General features: G+C 25.5%; 3 protein-coding genes across 5 annotated transcripts; 2 read left to right on the forward strand and 1 right to left on the reverse strand.

Moving 5' to 3' along the window:
* Window positions 1-477: 477 nt before the first annotated feature.
* On the forward strand, window positions 478-5,406 carry LOC132920328 (tyrosine--tRNA ligase, cytoplasmic). The gene is made up of 10 exons (XM_060982621.1): window positions 478-908; window positions 2,211-2,386; window positions 2,444-2,565; window positions 2,977-3,117; window positions 3,199-3,384; window positions 3,450-3,680; window positions 4,442-4,567; window positions 4,822-4,972; window positions 5,038-5,182; window positions 5,242-5,406. The coding sequence occupies exons 1-10, from the start codon at window positions 714-716 to the stop codon at window positions 5,350-5,352; spliced, it is 1,584 nt and encodes a 527-aa protein (XP_060838604.1). The 5' UTR covers window positions 478-713; the 3' UTR covers window positions 5,353-5,406.
* LOC132920329 (terminal uridylyltransferase Tailor-like) lies at window positions 5,398-24,512 on the reverse strand. 3 transcript variants are annotated; one of them, XM_060982624.1, is made up of 8 exons: window positions 22,069-22,177; window positions 7,591-7,802; window positions 7,391-7,528; window positions 7,118-7,305; window positions 6,913-7,040; window positions 6,672-6,849; window positions 6,438-6,607; window positions 5,398-5,839 (listed from the first exon to the last, which is right to left on the reverse strand). In XM_060982624.1, the coding sequence occupies exons 2-8, from the start codon at window positions 7,781-7,783 to the stop codon at window positions 5,470-5,472; spliced, it is 1,365 nt and encodes a 454-aa protein (XP_060838607.1). In that variant the 5' UTR covers window positions 7,784-7,802; window positions 22,069-22,177; the 3' UTR covers window positions 5,398-5,469. The 3 variants fall into 3 exon arrangements, with proteins under 3 accessions (XP_060838607.1, XP_060838606.1, XP_060838608.1); XM_060982623.1 differs by lacking the exon at window positions 22,069-22,177 and adding an exon at window positions 9,447-9,678; XM_060982625.1 differs by lacking the exons at window positions 5,398-5,839; window positions 6,438-6,607; window positions 6,672-6,849; ... (2 more) ...; window positions 7,391-7,528; window positions 7,591-7,802 and adding exons at window positions 19,304-20,811; window positions 22,341-22,405; window positions 23,682-23,734; window positions 24,354-24,512 and having other exon boundaries at window positions 22,069-22,260.
* LOC132920331 (PRELI domain-containing protein 2-like) lies at window positions 12,687-19,622 on the forward strand. Its single transcript, XM_060982627.1, has 4 exons — window positions 12,687-12,976; window positions 16,002-16,230; window positions 18,493-18,652; window positions 19,416-19,622. Exons 1-3 carry the CDS (start codon window positions 12,850-12,852, stop codon window positions 18,650-18,652), a joined length of 516 nt encoding a protein of 171 aa, XP_060838610.1. The 5' UTR covers window positions 12,687-12,849; the 3' UTR covers window positions 19,416-19,622.

The following is a 24,512-nucleotide window of genomic DNA, read 5'->3' on the forward strand; positions in this document are numbered from 1 at the left end:
AAATATTGCGTGATATAAATTAAATTTTTAGTTAACAAACATTTGGAGTAAATGTAGTGTCTAACAATGAGCCTATGAATAAAATAAAATTGGAATTATTATTGATGGCATAAATTGGTTATGGAAAAATTAGTCATTGGGACAAATAAGCAATGGAATAAATATTTGAACAAATTGATTTTGGAACAACTATTTCGTAAACGTAAACCGTGGTTCCAAATCAAAAAAAAAATTAAAATTAAAAAATAAGAAAAAATTATAAAATTAAATATATACACCATGATTTAAGATAGTATATCTTAAACTTAAACCGTGATCTAGATATATCTTTAATGTTCCAAACACGATGTGGAAAAAATACTGTATTTGATGGTTTCAAACAAAAACATATATAAGCAACGATGTTGATATTCTGTGATAATAGTATCTTAAATATGTTGATAACCGAGTGCACATCACGGTTTTAGATAATAATATTTATCTGTTTTCTAGTGAAAGTATTTTCCTATTTGACTACGGTGTATTAAGCATTTGTATTAGTTATTTTGTTGTCGTCGATCACTCATTACCCAAACCTGAAACCGTAGATAAAAGATTTAAGATTAAAAAAACTAATTGTAGTCGTAGAGCCGAGGAGGTCAGACGTTTGATTCGTTTTCTATTTTGCGTTCACTTTTTCACTTGTACACGTGGCTTTATATGTTAAAATCATCATGTCGTCATTTACCGAAAAGAAAAATTTAATTCTACGAAATCTTCAAGAGGTTCTTGGTGAAGATAAACTCGATGTCATACTAAAAGAAAGAGATTTAAAAATTTATTGGGGTACAGCCACAACTGGACGACCACACATTGCGTATTTTGTTCCAATATCCAAAATAGCAGACTACTTAAAAGCTGGCTGTGAGGCATGTATAAGAAAAATACAACAATTATAGTAATGTTTAATAGATGTTTTATTTTTATTTATTATGGCAAAGGCCACAGGCCCACAGCCAATAGAGAATAACAGTTTAATATAATTAAAAATTAACCTTATAAGGTAGCTACAAAGTACTTCATGAATATTAATTATAATTCACTGGAATTCATTAGCAGTTTGCAATAAATTAAATAAGGGCCTGTAGCAACTATGCTATTGTAATCGATTTTTATAATTATATTTCCACACCCTATTACATTTCAATGAACTATCAGTTAAAATGATTAGTGAATAAACAATAAACAAAAAGATTTAATTGAATTGAATTATGGATTTATAAATGTAGGTATTCATTTAATTTAAATGTTGCGGTTTTATACATCTTTCCAAAAAGTTAACAAATTGATAGTAGATACTATATATAAATACAAGTATAATTATCTCACAAATTAACTTAATTCTATCTTTAATTATCTCAATTATTGATTGGTAATTTTTAGACAACTTATAATTTTACTATAGGTATTGAATTGGACATTTGACTCCTTTTATTTAATGAAGGTTCCAAATTTTATGATAACAACTTCAAATGGGTAGTACAACTAATAATTAGTAAAGTACATAACTTTCAGATTAATTTTTGAGCTAATTGAATTAAATTACATTCATTTTGTTTTTAATTAAAATATTAAATAGTAATGATATTATTGATATTGATATTCATAAAGAAATTCATCCTATAAAAATTGATCTTACCGAAAATTGGATTTACATAAAAATTCCATTTTTTTAGAAAAGTACTGGAAAAATTTACTTTTGACATTCAGATACCAAAAAATTATAGATTTAATTTGCTACAAGTAACTAACTTGAAATAGTTATTTAAACATTTTTTAAATTACGATTTGACATCACCTAATATATCACTAATATATGGTGACCCTCTGTGATTGATATTAGTTATATAAACTGTATTATTATGTTCATTATAATTATACTATAGACACATATTTATAATTAATTTTTTACCTACAATGACTACAATTGTTATATTTATACATAATATTTTTAAAATGGAGTTTTTTCTCTGTAAATAAATAAATAAATAAATTATATTGATGTATTATGTGGTACTGTAGATTACATGGGGATGATTATCCAATTCTTGATATTTTCAACTAAATACAATCTTTTGTGAGTAGGTGGATTCTCAGAAATATTTTTAGGAAAGCCACCTCTGGATTATGCAGTGTTCGACGATGGTTCTAATTTTAATGTATTAATATAGGTTACAATATTATTTGCTGATTTACATGCATATTTGGATAATATGAAAGCGCCTTGGGAGCTACTAGAACTCAGAGTACAGTATTATGAGCACTCAATTAAAGCTATGCTAACTTCAATTGGTGTACCTCTTGATAAATTAAAATTTGTTAGAGGAACAGAATATCAACTTTCAAGGTAATTAGAACTTTTTATATAATTAATATTTTACTGAAAACTTGTTGTTTTTTTTAGAGAATATACAATGGATGTTTACCGATTAAGTTCTTCAATTACTGAACATGATGCTAAGAAAGCTGGAGCTGAAGTTGTAAAACAAGTTGATAATCCACTATTATCTGGGTTGCTATATCCTGGTTTGTTTTAAAGATCTGTAGCTAAGTTAGGTATTCACAAATGAATAAAAAATAAATTTATTGGATTTATCTCTAATTTTTATACAATTTAAATTATTTATACCTAATGGAATTATAAGTTAGAAGTTAAAAAGCAATATAATTTAGTGGTAAGTCTTATTGTGTTATCACAATATTCTGTTAAAGGTTTTCATTTGCTTAATTATGTGTTAAATCAAAAGAATGATTTAAAGTAGTTTTGAATTAATCTAAGCTAATAATTATATCTAATTTTTGTTTTTAAAACACGAGGTATAGAATCATGTTGGTAAAATATTTTGTATTTTTACTACTTTTTCTTCAATAATGAGTATATTGGGTTGATTTACAACCTTTAATAATTCTTTGTTTTTAAATAATTTTTCTTTTTAGGATTACAAGCATTGGATGAAGAGTATCTCAAAGTTGATGCTCAGTTTGGTGGAGTAGACCAGCGTAAGATATTTACAATGTCTGAAAAATATCTTCCTCAGTTGGGTTATGCTAAAAGAATACATTTAATGAACCCAATGGGTTAGTTTTGTTAATTTATGTATAAACATTAGTTTGATGTCTAAATATAATTTAATTGCTTATATACTGCCCTATGTTTAGTTCCTGGGCTAGCTGGAGGTAAAATGTCTTCTTCTGAAGTAGATAGTAAGATCGATCTTTTAGATTCCCCTGCTACAGTAAAGAAGAAATTAAAAAAAGCATTCTGTGAACCTGGAAATATTATTGAAAACGGATTACTAGCATTTGCTAAACATGTCATCTTTGGTTTATTTGAACCTAATGAAAGTATGATTTTTTTGTATGTTTTTAATAATACATATAGACAAAAATGTAATTACTTTTACTTCAAGAATTTAAAATATCTAGAAATGAAGCCAACGGAGGAGATTTAAATTTCAGCACCTATGAAGATCTTGAAATTTGTTTTTCTGAACAAAAATTGCATCCAGCTGATTTAAAAGCATCTATTGAATTTTATATTAATAGACTATTAGATCCAATAAGACAAATATTTGATAAACCTGAACTACAGAAATTAGTTGCTAATGCATACCCAGCTCCCGTTAAACTAAAAAAAACTGGTAAGACAGCATCAAGTTGTAAATAATTTTAATATGTGATTAAAAATAGATTATAACTTATTGCAGAAAAAATTGAAATAAGTATGTTATTTATTTTATATAGCATAGACTGATAGTTGTCCCTCAACCTCATCACCTAAAGCATTACCTTGTATTTATTGTGGATTATTTACCCTTTTAGAAAATGATTAATAGGTTCTAAGATTCCTTTCTAAATTATGAATAAAACTATGGGCAAGATATTCTCTATCTGAAGTAATTAATAAAAATAACAAAACTAACTTAAAAAATTATCTAAGTATAAATAAAATTACTACTAGGTAACGTTGAGCATAAATTTGTGCTGCAGGACTTGAATTTTTTTAACAATCTTAATAAATAAATAACATATTGACTTTTTCCAAATGATTCATATTTGTCATGGAGTAATTTACAAATAAATTATAAAATATTCTTAGAAATAGATGGCATACTATTGATCATTGAATTCAATTTTAATTCATCCATTATCCATTTCAGTGAATTAATCAATAGAAATACACTCAAACCCGATTATATAGCTTAGTAATTTCCCCATATTTTTATTTTATTAGGAGGAATTTCAAATTTTTTTCAAAATATACATATTTACTAATTTCAGCTAGTTGGTATTTTAAAGAAATTATTTATATATATTTTTTTTTATGTATAAATATTAATTATTTTAGTATTTACTTACAGTCAATATCCCTGATATACTTTTTTTAATTATTATACAATAGAAAAAAATAACACCAATCAACCTGAAGAAATTTCTCCAAATCGTTTGGATATTCGTGTTGGAAAAATAGTAGAAGTATCAAAACACCCTGAAGCGGATGCATTGTATGTAGAAAAGATTGATCTTGGTATGTATATTACTATATTAGTATTAATTTAAAGCTAAAAAGAGATCAATATATCTATTACTAATAAGTTTCATCATTTTATATGTCAATACGAAAATTACTGTATATTAACCTAGAGAAAAAAAGGATATAAATTAATATCATAAATAACTAGTGACATTTTTAATTTAATAGAATCATTTTTCATTACTTATTAATTAATATTAAAAAACTTTAAAAAAAATGTTCTGTATATTTATTAATATTTTTTACAGGCGAAGCACAGCCTAGAACAATAGTTAGTGGTCTTGTAAATTATGTACCAATTAACGAAATGCAAGATAGATTAGTGGTTGTGTTATGTAATTTAAAACCTGCCAAAATGAGAGGTATTGAATCGAGTGGAATGGTTCTTTGTGCTTCAATGTATGACAAAATATTTATTTTTAGTTTCTATTTTTATTGATATTATTGTTTATATTATTTAATAGTGAAAACAATGGCATTAAGTCTGTTGAACCTTTAGAACCAGCTGAAGGAAGTAAGCCAGGTGATAAAGTTTTTGTTGAGAGTTATGAACAAGGGGAACCAGACAAAATATTGAATCCCAAAAAGAAAATTTGGGAACAGCTTCAGGTAAAATGTTATACATAAATTTATTTATTTTTTCAATTTATAAAATATATTTTTTTAAGGTTGACTTAAAAGTTTCAAATTCATGTGAGGCTCAATGGCAATCTAACAACTTGATGACAAATGCTGGAAAAATTCTAAGCAAATCACTAAAAAATGTTAATATTGCTTAAAGTTTATAAGATTTATAATAATAATGAAATAAATACATAATGAAATAAAAATTATATTCCATGTATATTCATATATATATTTACATCTAAAAAATCTTGTTCAAGTGCATAAAATGATTAACAACTTGAATGTGTCACCACACTCATAAAGTTTGATACATTTGAGCTTTCTTCTTCATCAGAAATGTCACTTAAAACTTTTTCATTATCTACAAAAGTGGAATTGAAAAGTTTTTTTGAATGATAAGCTTGTGTTTTAATTGTTTCAAATAACTGATGAAGTTCTGTTTTAGCTAGTTTTATGGCCGATGCTTCTCTGTTGTATTCAGTATATTGTGTGTCAATATCATTGTCTTCATATTTTTTATTATCTTCAATGTGCTTAGGAAAATCGTTGATAAGGTTGTCTTCTGATTTCAGTGATGTCATTGACACAGATTTAATATTATTATTTTCTAATCCAGTTAAAACAATTTGCTTCATTTGTCTGAAAAAAAAAGTATGAGATATTAATATTTACAAAATCAAGATATTTATGTAATAAGTATATTAAAAAACATTTAAGATTAAACAAATCATTTAGTATTAATATTATTTTATAAATAAGCATAAGTTAATATTAATTCAATTAAATCCAAATACTAAAAATTATATATAAAAGGAAAGATAAAACACAATTTATTTTAATTTGTCAATATATGTGTTTGCAATTCATTAATCATTTTATGTGTATGCTAAAAATGATTTAGTGATATAAAAAGGTATTGTATTATTACTTAAGAGATAAAAATGCAAAAAACAGTTTGCAAGTTTCAGATTTCAGAAATAAAATAAAACATGCAATCACAAACAATATCAAAGAAAACACAATGAAACAATGGATAAATCAAGAAATTTAATTATGTGCCGTCTATAACTTATTTACAAGTTGGAAACAGAACACTGTGGTAGTGAGGTATGGTTGTTCTGTTCTGTATATTTAAGTATATAAAGTTATTAATAACAACCAAATTTTTAATTAAAAATATTTATAATGATTGCAATAACATAATTTAATCTAAAACTATTCAACTAATAATCATTACTTTATATCTGATCTGAGCTTGGAGACTTCATTATCTTTAAAAGTACTGGTAATAGCTAATTTATCCAAATGTGATTTTGTAATTTTGTTGAATTTGTTATTTTCTTTTAATACTGTTTTGTAAGTATTATGTTGTTCAGTTGGAATATTTTCATTTTCATACTCCTGTGTCTATATAACAATATAAAGTATTAACAAATTTAACTTATAAGAAAAAAATTAAATTCACACTAACTTTATTTTTATTTGGTAAATTATTTAATCTTTTATTTAAATCCGTAATGATGATATCCTGATCTCTAATTAATTTTTCTGAAATTACAAGTTTGGACTTAAGTGCTGTGATCGTATCTAAATATTCACGTTCACGATTATTTAACTTTTCTAACAAATTGCACGATTCTTTAAATTTCCTATTTAAATATTACAATAAAATAAAATAAAATAGTTATAAAAAGGTTTTTAAATTTATTTACTCAAGTAATCTATCCCTTTCAGATGTCACACTCTGTAGTTTTTCTTTAGATTTAGTGTTATCTTTTGTCTGCTGACTATAATGATTTTCGAGTTCTGATATTTTTGCTAACAGTACAGACAAATATTTCTAAAATATAAATTAAGGTATAAATATTATTTATTAATGATTTGTTATTAAAAAATAATAAATAAATATTAACTTACATTTTCCTGAGAACTATTATCATATTTTAAATTTTTACAATAATCATTATCTCTGGTCGGAATCATAGAATTATAGTTAATAGCTAAGTTATTATTTAATTTAGAACTAGAAGAATTTTCAGCACATTCATCAACAATTCTACCCACAACGATTTGCATTTCATTAACAATTTTTGCAATGTCTCCATCTAACAAACATTCAATTAGTTAACTATTTAATAATCATCAAACTAATACAAATATATTAAAAAGAAAAAATAATTGTTTACTAACTTTGAACACTTGGGAATTCCTTAATTTCCTTTAGTAAAAATTGTAATGTTCTGATAGGATTGAATACAGAAAGTGAAGTAAAACTTTTACATTCATTATCAATAGGTGAATCATTACATTGTACACTCTTGGTCATTGCTAGAAATAAAAACTAATTAAATATTATTTTAATAAAAATATTAATGTAGTAATGTTCATACATTTAGTATTCATCTCAGGAATAGAGGAATATTTTTTAGTTTTATTTTTGGTACTTATTGCTGTATTGGTTCCAACTGATTTTTTATTTAATAGGTTACCCCAGGTATTCTGTTTTTCTGGTAAAGACGTTTTATATTTTGGTTTTGATAAAGATATCATAGCATTTTTCTGTCGACATGACTTTGATTCCATAATAAAAATTTTGTTGATCCTGAAAAAATATGTTATTAATCCAGGGGCAGCTCCGGGGAGGGGATACTAGGGGCCGCGCTGCCCCCCAGGCCTATATTTCTAAAAAAATTGTATTTTGTTGAAAAAAAAATTATAAGCTAAAAACATATTATACCATCGACTATCCAATTATCATAAGAAAAATTAAAACTAGGGCCCCCCCCCCCTAATCAAGTCTCTGGAGCCGCCTCTGTATTAATCAATAGTAGTAACTAAACTATGTTTCATTGTTTATTTTCTAAAAAAAGGGATACAATCATGGGCCCGACTAGGGGGGAGCTTGCGAGTGCTTAGCTCTCCCAATATCAAAATTAGCACTACCAAACTTTCTATACTGGTTTTTTACAATATTTGTACAATTTCTGATTTTATAATAAATAATTTACGAGTATTGACCAGTAAAATTATTAATTTATCAAAATATTATAAATGGAAACTTCAAATGCGTTTATTATTATAGGCTGTAAGGCGTACAGTATAGGTACATAAATACGTAGAATCAGTAGGTTTTATTTTTAAGAGGACATAGTAACCGTATGTGTTGTCTCCTTCTTACACACGTACGACATGGCAAATTTTTGTTCACCAGTTTCAGTATTGTACTGTTAGTTTTGATATTAAAGTGAATATTAACCTATTAAAAAATGTAAAGGTAAGATTATTATCTAGGGCCCCACGTAGCTTTTTAATTTTTTAATGATATTATTATTTTTAAGTAAGTAATGATCTTTTTGAAACTGTACATTTTAAAATGATCATAAATTCATAACTGTTAGATCCTTGCAGTTAACGATTACTTGTGAAAGATCTTTTTCTGTATTACAAAAAGTGAAGAATGGCTACGATCAAGCATGCAACAAAATAATTTTAAAAATCTAGCTTCAATATATATTGAAAGAGAAATTACCAATAACATAAATACTGAAAACATTTTAAACAAGTTTGCATTAAGTAATAACAGAAAAATTAATTTATGATAACAATACATGAGTATTATGATATTATATGCTATATTATATTAAAAAATTTGTTGTGTATAATAATTTTGATTATCATAAATAATGGGGGGTGCTCTTGTGTTGTACTATAGGATTTACTGTTTTAGTACTCCCATACATTTTACCCAAGTTGCGTCCAAGGATACACTTCTAGTAATGTAAGGGTGAAATGTATGGTTATTTCTAAGGAATTCATTATTCATTAATATTATATTATATGCTAGCTTAGCAAGTTTTGTTATAATAACTAAGCCACTGATGTACATGGCTTACTAACACATATTTAGCTTCTGCAGTTCCAGTTTTGTGTTGTTAGCTTAAGTATTAGGGTGAATTTATCTATTAGTTATCAAACTTAAAGGTAAGAACATTCATTATTTATGATTTCTCATTTTTATAGTATTTCAATTTTAAACAAACTATGAGCATTATTAAATTTTAATATAATATTATATACACACATAATTTTTAATTTTGTTTAATAAGTTTAATAGATATAAAGTGTGTAATTCATGTGTATAAATATCAGATTTGTATTATTTTTGATAATTCCTAAAAGAAGCACAAATAATATATCTTACAATTTTATTAAACTTATTTAAAAAAACATAAAATAGTACACTTACTTATAAACACTATATAGATACTATAAATTGAATGATTGAGAAATAAGAATTTGATATAGGTAATATACTTTTAGTAATAATGAGTTAATTATCATTTAAACATAATAAAAATAAAAAGAACTTTCGAGTTAAGAATTTTGGGAAACTAAATTTTTGCTTACTTGCCTGAAAGTTATTATTGATTTAATTTATAATTATAATTTATTTTATGTGTACTGTGTAAACAGTGTAAACTGAATACTGATTAATGATTATACCTGTAGAGTATAGATAAAAACAAAACCATTTAAAAAAACCGTCGTCCGTTATCAAACTTCATTACTGTTGGAACAAATATCACTTGGAAAAAAGACAACATTTAGAAATTAGGAACAAAGATAATGTGGAACAAAAGTCAGTGATCCATTCTTTAGCCTCGAGGATCATCATTGTAGAGAATATTTCTCAATGTTCATATTTATGACTTCATAGTTAATACACAGACTATGAAATTATATGTAAGATTTTATGTAGATTTTATTTCCGATATTCGTATACACAGTATACAATTAATAATTATAGATACTTCAATGACTAATTAAAGAATGAAGATATAAAATTTTTATTTGTAATTTTTACTTCACTTAAATAAATAAGTGGTTAGTATAAGTACAAGGTTCAAAGCATATGGAGACCATGGAGTACAGACTTAAGACTTAAGAGTTTAGAGTACACATTTATAAGAAATTAGTATAGTCAAAATCTAGTTTGATACAAACGTGGTTCAATTTTATTAGAAAAATGTATTGACCATACCTAATGAGTAATGACATTTTAAAATTATACCTATTTAAATTATGGTTTTTATAATAATTATTTTTTTTTCAAAAAGATGGGTAATTGGATACCACTGCTGTTTATTAGATGTAGAATTATAATGGTTGTACTATATTTGAATTAGATGATATAGCTATTTAGGTACCTATTAATGCATTATTATATATAGATACCCTAACCTAACCCGTTACACTATCAAAGCTGGAGTCCCACAAGGAAGCGACATCGCACCATTCCTTTACTCGATTTTTACTCATGACATTCCCAAGACATTCTATACTTCTCTAGGTACATACGCTGACGACACGCTAATAACTGCCTCCCACAAAAACCACGTTATAGCTAGTGAAATGATCCAAAACTATTTAAATATGATCAGCCTATGAGCAAACAAGTGGAAAATCAAAATAAACGAAACTAAATCTGTCCAAGTAACCATCACATTAAGAAATCTCGATGCTCCACCTGTTACACTAAATAATTTAATAATTCCAACGGTAAACGAAGTAAAATATCTTGGTCTAATTCTAGATAAACGACTAACCTGGAGCCTACAGATTAAACATAAACGTAAAACTGTTAACTCTAGACTTCATATCCTTAGACCACTCTTAAAATCCAAACTTTCCCTATCCAATAAACTTATCATATATAAATCAATAATCCGACCAGTTTGGACATACGGTATTCAGTTATGGGGCACTGCAAAGCCATCCAATATCAAAACGCTTCAGGCCTTCCAATCCATCTGCCTACGAGTAATAACATCCTCCCCTTGGTGCTTCACAAACAATAATCTTCATAAAGACCTAATAATTTCTACACTCAATCAATTAGCAAAATTATATTACTCTAAATTTCACAACAACTTAAACTCTCACAGTAACGCATTAATAAAACAACTATCCTCAAATTCACTTCCTGGTAATGTACGCAGAAGACTCAAAAGACAGTGGCCTAGAGACCTACTAAAATAAAAAAAAATGAAAAAAATAAATACCTATATTTTATAATAAGATATACGAAAAACGATTTTGAGCGGTGACGGTCCGTAGTTACCCTATTTCGCAATTGGTATAATCATTGATTTTAAATCAATGGTATAACGTATAAGTAGTACACTAGTACCTATTATAGTAGTTGTAGTAGGAAATACCTAGATATATTTCATGATATATCTACTTATTAGTTATTATATTTTGATATTACTAATAAAGTTATCTATTTTACCATTAGTTTAGTATTATGTTAGGTTGATTTAATTTTTGTCGAAAACATTGCAATTATTATATTATTTATATTTATATTTATATTATTAATATTAATATTTAATTATTTTTTGTAACTGTTGAGCTTGCTATCATAGTTATATATAGGTACTATTGACTTTTTAATAATAATAAAATAAAATAAATTATGATAATAGTATATATTTATACAGTATTATATTATTATTATAAAATTTTGAGTCAATACAACCTTACCGTAAAATATATGAATAAGTTCATGGTATTGGTATACGTATAACGTATGTACCTACCTATATGGCTATATAACAGTGACGTATCCAGGATTTCTTTCTAGGAGGTGATATGACCAAAACTATTTAGCATATTAAGGCCAGGCCACCAGGGGGACAAAAATCTAGGACCTATAGGTTATCTATATGTTATCTTATCTTTCCGTAAAGTGCACATTATAAGCCATGTACCCATGATGTTACTTGAAGTTAAAACTATACTATCATTTATAATATTATACATTTATACATTTATATTTTATTTTCATAAAAAGTTTACAAAATAATATTTATTCGTCTTGGTTTTCGAGACATTTCATCCAACACTTCGTCTACATTAATGCCAACATCGCGATGAATGCTTAACATCGCTAAACTTTTTAGTTTCTAAATTTAAAAATAAAACATTACAAAATGCATAGGTTAATATATTATTTCAGTATTACTTCAGATATTGTGTTGCGTATAGATATGATTTAATCTTTTTTAAACCTTTAACATCATGTTAGACCCAATGTTACCCTATTATGAAAATGTTTACTACCACGTCGGTCCAACCCGTGCACGAGGTAAAATAAATCTCCAACCTAAAAAAAAAGGCTCTGAGGGGGGTGATATATCACCCATTTCACCCTCCGTAAATACGTCACTGCTATATAAATATTTTTTTTTAAATAAGGAATAGCTTAAAATTAAGCTATACATATTTTAAAAATCTAGTACATAATATATAATAGATATGCAAGAAACGTTTACGATACGTCTTTGGAATTAATTTCCCATACCACAGTAAAAACGATTTAAAACCAGTTCATATTTGTACTATGATATAATGACCTTCATTACTATTAAAGTTCCAAGTCCAATTCAAATGTGTAATAGTCGGAAGTTTTTCAATATTTATGTTCATTTAATATTGATTAATGGTTATTACTTATTAACTATAGAACAGTTTTAACTTTTAAATGATTCAAATAATATTTTTATTATAGTTGTTGAACGTCTCACTGTGAGTTGTATAAAATAATATAATATTATACTTTTTTTTTATGTATACAAAATATAATAATGGTTTTAACAGTTTCGTTAGTGCACATATTCCAGCAACCATTTCAAACAATTAAAACATTCTACAGTCAAATCAGACAAAAAGATGATGTTGTTAAAATTTCAGAATTAATTGATGCGCACATCGGTAATAAATAATAATAGTAAAGCAGAAAAATAATAGGATTATTAGTATGTTTTTTATAGCAAATCCAGACACAAAATTATTACAGGAATTAATATAAGTAACTAGCTTTGAAAATTTTTTTTTTGTTTACTTTTACACTCCATTTTAATGATATTCCAATAAACGATCATATTTTGTTATTTTAAGAATATTTTTATACATTGTTGAGTATTTTTTTTTAAAGGCATCGTCTGATACTTGAAGGTGGTCAAACATTAAAAAGTATAATTGTTTTTTAAATTCATAATGAATTCATAAGTACTTTTATACAAAAGTATAAATATTGATTAACATAATAACATAGGTCGTAACTATAGTTGTTATAGTATGACGAAATAAATATCTAATAAATAGTATTCATTATGACTCATGAGGTACCTGCCTGTATAGGACCTAATCAGTGACTGCATTACACAATTGGCCATTGTAGTTTTGTTTTTATTCAACACGGTTATCGGGATATAGTATGTATACAGGACGATTAATCAACACTCACTCCAGTTTTTTTCTTTTTATAATTTATTAAAATTCTGATTTTTAGAACTTTTAAACATGCTAGGTAAAACATCAAACGCTCTCATTTACTAACAACTCATTTATCAATAAAAATTAGTTATATACATTTTTTTTTAATTCTGTTATTAATTATACAATGAATAATTGTGCTATAATCTTTATGTATCAAAGATTTTTTCGGAACTTAATATTAATTACCTATATAAATCAAAAACACTATTCTAGGTTATAAATATAATGATAGAATTAAATACGATTAGGTATTAAACTATTTTATCTTAAAAAGTATCGTCTTTTTGCATACAATTTAATCAAAGATATAGACTCAATTTTTTTTTTAAAAGACGATGTATTTTAAAAGCAATAATTAGCAGTAATGTAAAATTTTGCCTAATTTGGTAAAATATTTAATAATTTTATTAAAAACTACAAATGTTTCATAACTTAGTAACTAAACGAAATTGGCAATGTGACTTACTCTAAAATAAGATAAAAAAAATCGAAAAAATTTCCCTGCTGAAGTAGTGTCACAAGGCGGGGGCCATCGCCCCATAATTTGTAAATTTTATCAGAACTGCTTATTGTAGGTAAATATAATTACAGATTATATATTTTATCTTTTCTAGTAAAAAAAAGTAATTCAAAATTTTTTTTTCCTCTAGATATTTCTACTACTCAGTAATTTGAATATTTTCATGTCCTGCCGACTTCAAATTATCAATAGTCGACTGTTTATTGTTTATCTACAAAATATAATGCTATTTTAATTTATAGGTAAATAACATATTTTATGGGTATTTTTCCTTAGGTACCTAACAATCTAACATAGTAACATACATAATATAAACTATAATGTATGAAATAATTTTTGTTTCCGTTATTTTAGTATTTGATTTTGAATTTTTTTTTAAAATTAGGTTTATTTTTATTAAAGTTAAAATTTAAATTTTTAATGTACCCAAGGCATTATGAATAATATTAAGTGAAAAAATCAAAATTTAAAATTACAGTCATCTGTTCAAAACATTTTCATGTTTCCTTGTTTGCTTTATCGTTAAACATACTATCTACATCATGGGTCACCAAATGGCGGCCCGTGAACACATTTTATCTGGCCCGCAGACAAAGAATAATTAACACATATTATAATAAAATTATATGTGTTATGATTGTAAATTATTATTTTTGTTAAATATTATTGGTTTTTAAATAATGTAAATATGTACTTATAATTTTGATGGCCCACGAAAAATTTTCAGATTCCTTATGTGGCCCTTCAAAAATATTAATTGGTGACCCCTGACCTACATTATAGGCACTATTATGTTTGTTAAAATATTTTACTACGTTTTTGCACCCCTCCTAGCTGAGTTATGCATATTTTTTTCTTGTAACTTGTAAGTATTTATTTTGTTGATTCTTACAACTTCTCTGTCCTAGTATAATAACATTTATAATAGGTAAGTACCTACCTATTAAACTAATTACAAGAATAATATTATTTATTCATGATAAATTCAATATAATTTTCTTTTTTAAACACTATACAGACATACAGTAAGTATATAAATTAATTAGATAGTCAAATGTAATTTGAAATATAATGCAGATATTATAATACAGTTTTTTTCAATGTAATATATGACTAATTGCCTAATACCTTTTACAATGGTCTAAAATAAAAAAAAATAAAAATAACTTAAATTTTTTTATAATTTTTTGAAAATTCAAAAATAACCATTTTAATGGAAAAAAAACAATTTGAAAATCAGTTAAATTTTGAATGAACGAAAGAAAATTTTATTTAAAAAAATACAGCATAATATTATGGACGATGGTAAAATTACTAAAATTGTATAGTTGTAGACTTGTATAGTAACTATAATACTAGGTTTTTATATATTGTTCAATATGTTCACTATACACCGCTAATCCAAGTTAATTTTAACTCCATTGTGGTCTAAATCAAATATGGTCTTATCTAAAAAGACGTTTAAATATACCTAACGTCTATAAAAAAAAAATTTAAAAAAAATATTACATAAAATATCTATGAGTTGTGTGTTCTTTATAATCTATTGAATTTGCAAATTAGTTATCCAAGTGTGAAATCTGAAAACCATACAATTTTACTATAATATTATGTTGTATTATTGAAATAAAAATAAATTTTGTTATTTCAAAGTTAAAACAATTTCAAAATTTGTTTTTGTTTTTATTAAAAATAAATAACTCTACAAAATGGCTGTTTTTGATTCTTCAGAAAAAATTGTTGGTTTTTTTTTATTTTAGACTATCGTAAAAAGTTGGCTATTAGTCATTATAATTAAATTGAAAAAAAACTGCACTAGAAATTAGAATATCTGCATTATTTGACGAATACAGCTATTGATATTCCATTTAATTTGTATGCTGTATAATATTATAATATAACCTACAGCATATAAAGTTTACATTGAATTTTTTTTAGATGAACATGGATTTGAATATACTAAACATAGGCTGGTATGTCATAATATTATTCCTCAAGTATTAAGGCGCGATCAAATACTACATATTCCAGAAATAATTATTGAAGAAGAATGTTGGTATGACGAAAAAGGTCAAAAATTTTGGGCAAGAACGAGAAATTTGAGTTGGTCAGAAATAGCTACGTTATCTAATATTATAACATTATCGATTACACCAAATCCAACATGGTAAAATTATACAAGTTCTATAAATTATATTTTACATATTACGATCTACAGTGGCATCGGAAAGGGGTAGTGATCTACTGATCTCATTAGTGAGTAGCGAGAAGAAGTATTTCCTTGTGTGGGGCAAAATTAATTTTTCACTCACCAACCCCGTCAAAAAATATACATTTTATTAAAAAAAAAATTGTAATTCTGTTTGTTTTTTTTGTTTTTTGTAGCTATTATAGTTAACTAAATAATGAACTTCTAACAGTTCTAACCATCTTATACTAAACCATACCAATATCAACCACCAACCTACCTTTGATTTTCAAGTAGTTAAGTAGTTAAGTTAAACGCCACTGGGAAATTAAAGCTTACACTAGATCTTATTTTTTGGACATATTTTACATTTGGTGCATTATTCGTAAGAAATAACATTAATAACAATATCATTATAATTTATTTATTATAAGTATGAGTAGTATGACATTATGTTTAAACTGTTTAAATTGCTTATTCGAATCATTGTGTAATTCTTACAGTCCCAATAGTAAGTCAATAGAAGTATGAGCATAATATGTTTTCTTTCTGTGTGTTGATGTGCTATTGCTACCAATGTTATCTCTGCTATAATATTATTAGACTAAAATATATTTTATAGGAATTGTTATAGTCTTTATTTGTTTAGTCTGTAGGTACCTACTTTTGTAGGTATACTACCTTTAATGCAAGGCAAGGCATATTTACCTAGCTAACCTGGATTTCAGAAAGGTGGTAGATAACCACAGTATTTTTGAGTCTCCTTTATTTAGGTTCGTCCTTCTTGTTTAATGCCAGACGCCTAGGCTATCTGGTAATGATTCCAAATAATTATGCGATATTGATTTATATTATACATTATTTGAATCCCGAAAAAAAAATATCAAAGTAAAATAGAACGCGGAAAAAAAGAGTAAAAGAAAAAAAGTATATGGAAAAAAAGAACAATTTTTAAATATATTAATATTGATTATAAAAATTAAAAATATTTTTTTGAAATATTGATTGAAGAATCCATCCAGCGATAGAACTTCAATACGTCATAGAGTTTAAAGTGGTTTTTCAGTCAGATGGTCGCGTAGGTACCATCAGCGTTTTATTCGTCTTCTGGGATGTTGAAACTTTGAGAGTAGATAAATTTGATATTAGAGGACTGTGGTGGTTATAGATAATAGATTTGAGTGAAAGCGTTTATAGAGTTTTGGCTACATGTTGCACTATTGGAATGGAGAGGTCATTTGGAGGGTATATCGTTTGAAACATAGAAGGGAGCCTTATTGGTTATTTATCAGTGGCATTTAGATTGGAATGTTTGGAATGGCTTTATGTTTGATAGTTTGGCCGAACCCCAAAGTGGCCAAAGTTGTATACCATATGACCATATAGGTTTTATTAAGAGTTTATGTATGAGTATTTTGTTGTTCAGATTGACGTGTTTGGATGCTAGAAAGTAGGTGATGTAGTTGACGGGATCGGTTATTCAGCGCGATTCGCTTAATAAGGATGTGGTGGGTCCAGGACAGCCGACGATACATATGGAGGCTTAGGTACTGGACATTTTGTGTGGGTTGTATAGGTAGGTTATTGTAGTACAATTCCTTGGTCTAAGAGTGAACATGCAATGAGTGGGTTTAGACTCGCTAATCTTAATCCCCCAATCTTTATACCAAGTTTGGAGTAACTTGAGATACCCAAGCACGGCAAGCACCCGACCACTCTCTACCTTGTGCATAACAATATATGTCAATAATACACTATAGCAGCGGTTCTCAACCTTTTTATATTCGATTTTTTACCTACATAGTTTAAACATTTTTATGTACCACCTGATCATTTTTTTTTATTAGAAATTACAAAATTATGGGAATTATGTATTTAATGCACAAAAAGAAATTAAATTAAATATATACAATAATTATTATTATTTCGATTACAAACGACCTTCACACCAAATAATAATTAATGTTAATAATGATTCATTCCAATTTTTTTTTTTTTATAAAGGGAAATTTTCTTCACGCATATGAGCTTTCCGCATACCACAGGTTAATAAGGCCTAATAATCATAGTTGTTATTTCCAAACAGACAGTCATGAAATAATTCCTTCACCACTAATCTATTTTTTAGTATTTAATTGGTTAATATAATTATTAATATTAATTAAATTTTACCTAATATTATTTATTAATTTTACTATATACTAATTATTTATTCATGCAATACATATATTTAATATTTAGGACTAAGTATGAAATTGATGGGATAACAGATTTTTTTGGAACACAACCTCATGAAATTGGCTATGCAGTAGAGTATTTTTTGAAAAAATATACAGAAAAAAAGTTGTTGGAACATATTAAAATAATTGATCTGGAATGTTCGAAAAATAACGATATATAGGTAATATAAGATTGTATATATTTGAATTTGCTTATTTAAACAAAAAATAAAAGTGTAGTAAACCTGTGTTAAATGCATTTCTGAAGAACATAAAATAATACTTATTAGTAGCCCCGGATTATACCTATTTGTGGCTCTCTAGAAAAGTTTTTTTATAAAACCAATATATTATTATTTTTTATTACAACCAAAATAAAAACTTAATAAAAATAAAACTATGTTCCTTTAATTAATCAGTTTTCATTTATTTTATATTTATTACCTATTACATTAAATTGTATATTTAAATATCAAAAAACATTTTTTTCTTGCTTTTAGGGATGTTAAATTTTTAATTAAAGTATCAAAATCAATAGGTTCAAAAATATCTTTTCTGATAATAACATCATTAGAAAATTCAATTTTTTTCTGTTGAAGTATACTTCTATATAATATATATATATATATATTATGTTTATTGTATGTGTCAGTTTAAAAACTCCTTTTCATCTATGAATTATTGAATTGACACAATTTTTTAGCACATAATAAAGCATATTTTAATGTTAAAGAATATTTTCAATTCTGTGCTAAATAATATTAAAAAATTCTATAACTAATAATACCTACTGTTTAATACATTTTTATAAGAAATACAACTTTTAATACATATATTTTTTTCTCAATTCTTATTGAGTTATACTTTTTATTTATAACAATTTAAATATTTAATCATTGTTTACTTAATGATGAATTGTTATTTATTCATCTTTATGTTATACAGGTGAACCATACAATACCTAATAGATAAAGATTACTAAACACTAAAGGTTTAACAAATAACAAATTATTTTGAATGGTACACGAAAAAAAACTTACATACCAAGCTTCACAATTTAATTATCCATGGTATGCTTACAAATTTGAATTACATTTATAATTTGAATATATTGTTTTCTTTTGCATAATAAAACATTAACTTTTAAATTAATATTTATAATCTTTGTACTCATTACAAATAATTGTGGAAATTTAAATACTTGAAAATATTTTTATACTTGAAAACATTTAACTTAGGTGAGGAATCTCAGAACTACAAATTAAATATATAGAATTAAAATAGATCTTAGTTGAATACAAATAATAGTGATTCAATTTTAATTTATTTAATATTTATAAATAAACTAAAATAAAAAAAATTTTTTCAACTTATGGTTTTATAGATATTTACATTGAAAAATTAATTTAGAAGAGTCATCAATTTATTAAAAAATATTTGTTTAAAATAACACAAATTATTTTAAGCATTAACAAATGCTTATAATACAATAATATAAATGTAGTATAGTTATTTTATCTCTGTGAAGTTAAAGTTAAATCTAAACTTGTGTTGTTTTTTGCTTTCTGTATAGTTTTTAATTCTACACAAGCATTAATAAATTTTTCAAATATTTTAGGAGTCACTCTTGCTGTAATATTTACATTATGTTGAAATGGATCTTGAGTGTACATTTTAAATTGACAAGAACCCAAAAATAATAATTTCTGGCATTCCTTATTTTCTTTATGAAATTGTTTATACCTCCATAGTTCATCTGGAAGTTGTTCTATATTTTCAAAATCCTTTTTAAGTAATGGATAACCAGTGTATGGACTTATCACAAATTTATTAAAATCAAAATTTGAATAATATTTATAGAAAAAATTTAATATTTCACTTTCACTTAGAGTTTCTTGTTTGTTAATAATATATTCTTGTAGTTTTTTGGAAAATGCACAATTCCATTGATCAACAAGAATTTCTGGAACAGATTTTTGTAGATCACGAATAGCTGGCAATAATCCTAAGACTTGCATGATGAATAATCCAAGCCAATAGAATGAGTAACTAGAAAATCCATTTGTATTAATAAGTCCAATATTTTTAGCCCATATCTTTAACTTCATTAAAACTGGTTTAATACGACAGTCTATACTTAAAATGTGATTGAGAAGATGAGAGTTATGAACTGCACTGATATTATTAAACGATATATCACAATTAATACCTGTATTTTTATGAGTGCATTTTATAATAGGTATTTTAGCACAGATTAAAGGAAAAACCTTAATAAATACTTGACTTTGACGAAGTTTATTAGCAAATGATTTTATCACTTTTTTGGCTGGTGTTTTTGAAACTGAAAAAATATTTAAATAACAAGGGAAATAGATTAAAAAATAACATACAATTTTAAAAAAGATAATAAATAATATGAAAGAAGAAGGGAGCACACAATGGTTATAGTTTAAAAAAAAAAAAAACAACTTTTTGTATAATACATTATATTTAAGGCTGAAATCTAATAAATAATAAAAGTTATGAATAGGGCTTGGAAGTTGTTTTTTTTTTTTTTGGAACTTCTTAGACGATACTTCCTTACCTAAAAATGTGTGATTCATGCATATCCAATAAACTATTTATTATTAATTTTTTTTTTTTTTGGTTTTTTAAGGTAAGGGGTTATTTTCCCACATTTTTATTCATTTTAACTTGTTTTTTGTCTAGCTTAAAGAAAAAAAATAAGTTTATTGTGAACCCACTATTAAATCATATAATTCGTCGAATGATATGTACCTATCTTGTTATTGCACCTCACTACTTTACTATTTTAAAAATATTACAATGAAAAATTAACAAAAAAAACTCTACATCAATAGAAAAAGCACAAGATCTTATGAGCGATGAAGATGATAATGTAAAATATAATTTAATTTACATAATCGCTAACTTTGGAACTCTGGCCTCTAATACTAAGTTAGAAACTTCAGGACTCAGTTTTAATGATTTAATACAAAAAATAAAAGATATTGATAATAAAATTGAATCAGCAGCAGTTAATAGAATTTAAAAACAAACCGATAGCAGTACTTAAGAAAAATACTGGATTTCAAAAATTCTAAATGGTGAAAAAGCTTCGAGTGGTTTCCTGACGACTCCAGTGCTGAAGATTTGGCTCATTTCAAATTTTCTCCAATCAATTTAAACATGGAAAGAAGTTTTTCTAAACATAAATAATTACTATCCGATAATTGTCATTTATTTAATTTTGACAATAACAAGTATGTTCTAATAGTACAACGCAGAACTTTGAGTAATTTTTAATCTTTTATAAATTAAATTTCTTTTTCTTAATTTTCAACTGTTGCTTTTATTTTTTTGTGATTATTGCATTTTTAATTGTTTTAAGGTCATCAATTTCCGATCCCTAGCTATTAATATGAATATCCTAATTATTTATAATTAAACTTATTTTAATAGTAGCTGTTAAAAGATAAAAATTACAGATGTTATCATTATGTTAGTTAATACCATAGTAGAATCTATCGTGGTTAATACTTTATAAAATAAATATTACTATATACATTAATATATTAAAATAAAATGTAATACTAACCATAGCTTATATTAAAGTCAACATCGCTGTCAGTAATGTTAAGACCTGAAATTCTTGATCCATAAGGTAGGATGTCTGTTATAGTTGTGTTTAATACATTAGAATTTATTAAAATTCTTTCCAACTCTAATTTAAATAATGTAACAATATCAACATCTGATTTATAGTTAATTTCTTGTGATTTAATTTTTTCTGAAATGCATTAAAATATACATTAAATTACTTAAAACACAAAATAAAACGTTCAAGTATTAAATTAGTTTTGATTTTACTGTGTTTGTAACATTCTTCATATTGTAGAGGCCTCTTTTTAGTATTGAAAAGTTTATTCTTTGTACTAAAAAAAAGTTAAAATATATTAAACTTAACTTAAATGAAATATAGTTAACAAGTAGCAAATCACACAGAGGTATGTCCAGGTTAAAAGAAATTTATACAATACATTTTAAAAAGTTTTTTTTAATGTACTTTGTACTCAACCATAATGTATACTGTATACACTATAAATAATAACTAAAAACTATTTATAATATTTAATTATTTAATTTATAATTTTGTCAAACTCATCAATAAGTTTTGTAGCATTGTGCAATAGCTTTGAACAGAACTTCTTTTTGATTGATATTGACATTAAATCATGAAGACTTATAGTAGTCTTAGATGCCTGTATGCAGTGGCGGGGTTATCCTTAAAAATATAGGTATAGCGAAACATAAGAAGTAACCACCCACCCTCAATAATATTCATCCATAAAACATCCCATCTATTGAATAGTTTATTCAACATGTTTAAAAATATGAGTTACTTTTATACTATTAAAATATTTCAAAGTATTATTTTGTATTATTCGCATACGAAAAATTACGTAGACAACCCATCCCAACCACCTTTAATTAAAGGTGTAGCAGGAGCTACATCTCTACCATAGAATAGCCACCACTGTCTTGATTTTTATATACATATTCAATAATTAATACATTTTCCACAAATTACTTTCCTACAAAGTTTATTTAATTGTAAAAATCCATATTTTTAGCTAATTGGCTTTAATTAGATACTTTATTATATAAATATTCATAATAATATGTACATTTTAAAACAAAATTAACATTAAAAATATTGTTCGACGTTAGATTAAATACTGATATTGCAGTTGAAAATTCAGAATTGCTGTCAAATGTTTAGTTCATTTCATTCAGTATACTGTCATATTACTTAGTTGACAGTGTATCATCAATGATTAAAATTATACAAAATATAATGTAACTCATTTAAACGTTAATACAGTTTATGAACATTTGATGTTGTTCCACAGTAAATTTCATAATTTTTTTGAAATTTAATTTTGTTAACTCACATTTTGCTTTACAATATTAATAATTCACCAACACTTTTTATAATAAAAATTAGACTTTTTTGTAGAAAAAATAAATCAATATTAAATCAATTTATTAAAGGATATTAAAGGATTCAAAATCAGGGTAAGTCCTGCTGGGTAGGCCCACCTGCTGGGTACGTCATTGAAGTCACATAAAAAATAGCTGTTATAAAAATCAAAATACTGTAAAAATTCTAGACAAAATATAAAAAATTAATTAATTTAAGATAATTACCTGTGTTGGAATTGAATACATTGGTTATCCATTTTAATTAGTTTTCATAACATCTGAAAATAAAAAAAATTTATTTTATATTTTAGAGAAATAGTAAGTACAGAGTAAAAATGCATAATAATAAAAATATTTGATATATACATTTTTTTTTTTAATAGTAATTAACAGATGCCTTAGTCTATAGGCATATAACTATACAAATGTCTATGTAAATCCTGGGCCTTTGGGTACCTTTGACTTGAAATCTCAATATCCAATGCTACTCATTAGTTGGCTATTGCTATTGTTTACTTTAAAGGTATATGGTATTTATAATGATATATTGAAAACAAATATTGTATAAGTTTGTTAATTTTTTTACAATTAATCAGATATGGTTTTCTCCATATTTTTGGGTTCAACTGATTGAGATTTGTGCATAAATTAACCTAACACATTTTTATTCAATATAAATTTGTTCTCACTTCATTATACGAAGTTTATGAACTAAGCATAATTTAAATTGTAATATTTAATTTTTAAAAGTTAACTATTTAACTACGCTATTGCGTATTCATGTTGCACAATGTATGGTCTTCGTTCTTGCAGTCATCATAAAATAAAAATATATGGCAGTAATGTTTGTTAGTAATCATTAAACCGCAAGTACCAAGTTATTAAGTATTGACTTACCGACTGTCCTTAAATCTACACCGTCAACACTTAAGACTCAGAGCAAGATTCATTCATCACTAAACTTCATCAGTCAACCCTCGTCATCACCATAAATATTATTATATATAAGCATCACGGAGGTGCGAACTAACATGTGCTCGCTATCTATATTATCTA

The sequence above is a fragment of the Rhopalosiphum padi genome, chromosome 2 (genome assembly GCF_020882245.1).
Source record: "Rhopalosiphum padi isolate XX-2018 chromosome 2, ASM2088224v1, whole genome shotgun sequence".
Lineage (NCBI taxonomy): Eukaryota > Metazoa > Arthropoda > Insecta > Hemiptera > Aphididae > Rhopalosiphum > Rhopalosiphum padi.

What these genes read in the sequence shown, in the direction of transcription:
- LOC132920328 (XM_060982621.1), top strand. Translation starts at nt 714, where the DNA reads ATGTCGTCATTTACCGAAAAGAAAAATTTAATTCTACGAAATCTTCAA. An exon ending in ATCTGGGTTGCTATATCCTG is followed by an intron (nt 2,566 to 2,976) that starts GTTTGTTTTAAA and finishes TTTTCTTTTTAG; the next exon opens with GATTACAAGCATTGGATGAA. An exon ending in ACATTTAATGAACCCAATGG is followed by an intron (nt 3,118 to 3,198) that starts GTTAGTTTTGTT and finishes CCCTATGTTTAG; the next exon opens with TTCCTGGGCTAGCTGGAGGT.
- LOC132920329 (XM_060982624.1), bottom strand. Translation starts at nt 7,783, where the DNA reads ATGGAATCAAAGTCATGTCGACAGAAAAATGCTATGATATCTTTATCA. An exon ending in GGAATTCCCAAGTGTTCAAA is followed by an intron (nt 7,306 to 7,390) that starts GTTAGTAAACAA and finishes AATGTTTGTTAG; the next exon opens with ATGGAGACATTGCAAAAATT. An exon ending in GAAAGGGATAGATTACTTGA is followed by an intron (nt 6,850 to 6,912) that starts GTAAATAAATTT and finishes ATATTTAAATAG; the next exon opens with GAAATTTAAAGAATCGTGCA.
- LOC132920331 (XM_060982627.1), top strand. Translation starts at nt 12,850, where the DNA reads ATGGTTTTAACAGTTTCGTTAGTGCACATATTCCAGCAACCATTTCAA. An exon ending in ATTAATTGATGCGCACATCG is followed by an intron (nt 12,977 to 16,001) that starts GTAATAAATAAT and finishes AATTTTTTTTAG; the next exon opens with ATGAACATGGATTTGAATAT. An exon ending in ATTACACCAAATCCAACATG is followed by an intron (nt 16,231 to 18,492) that starts GTAAAATTATAC and finishes TTTAATATTTAG; the next exon opens with GACTAAGTATGAAATTGATG.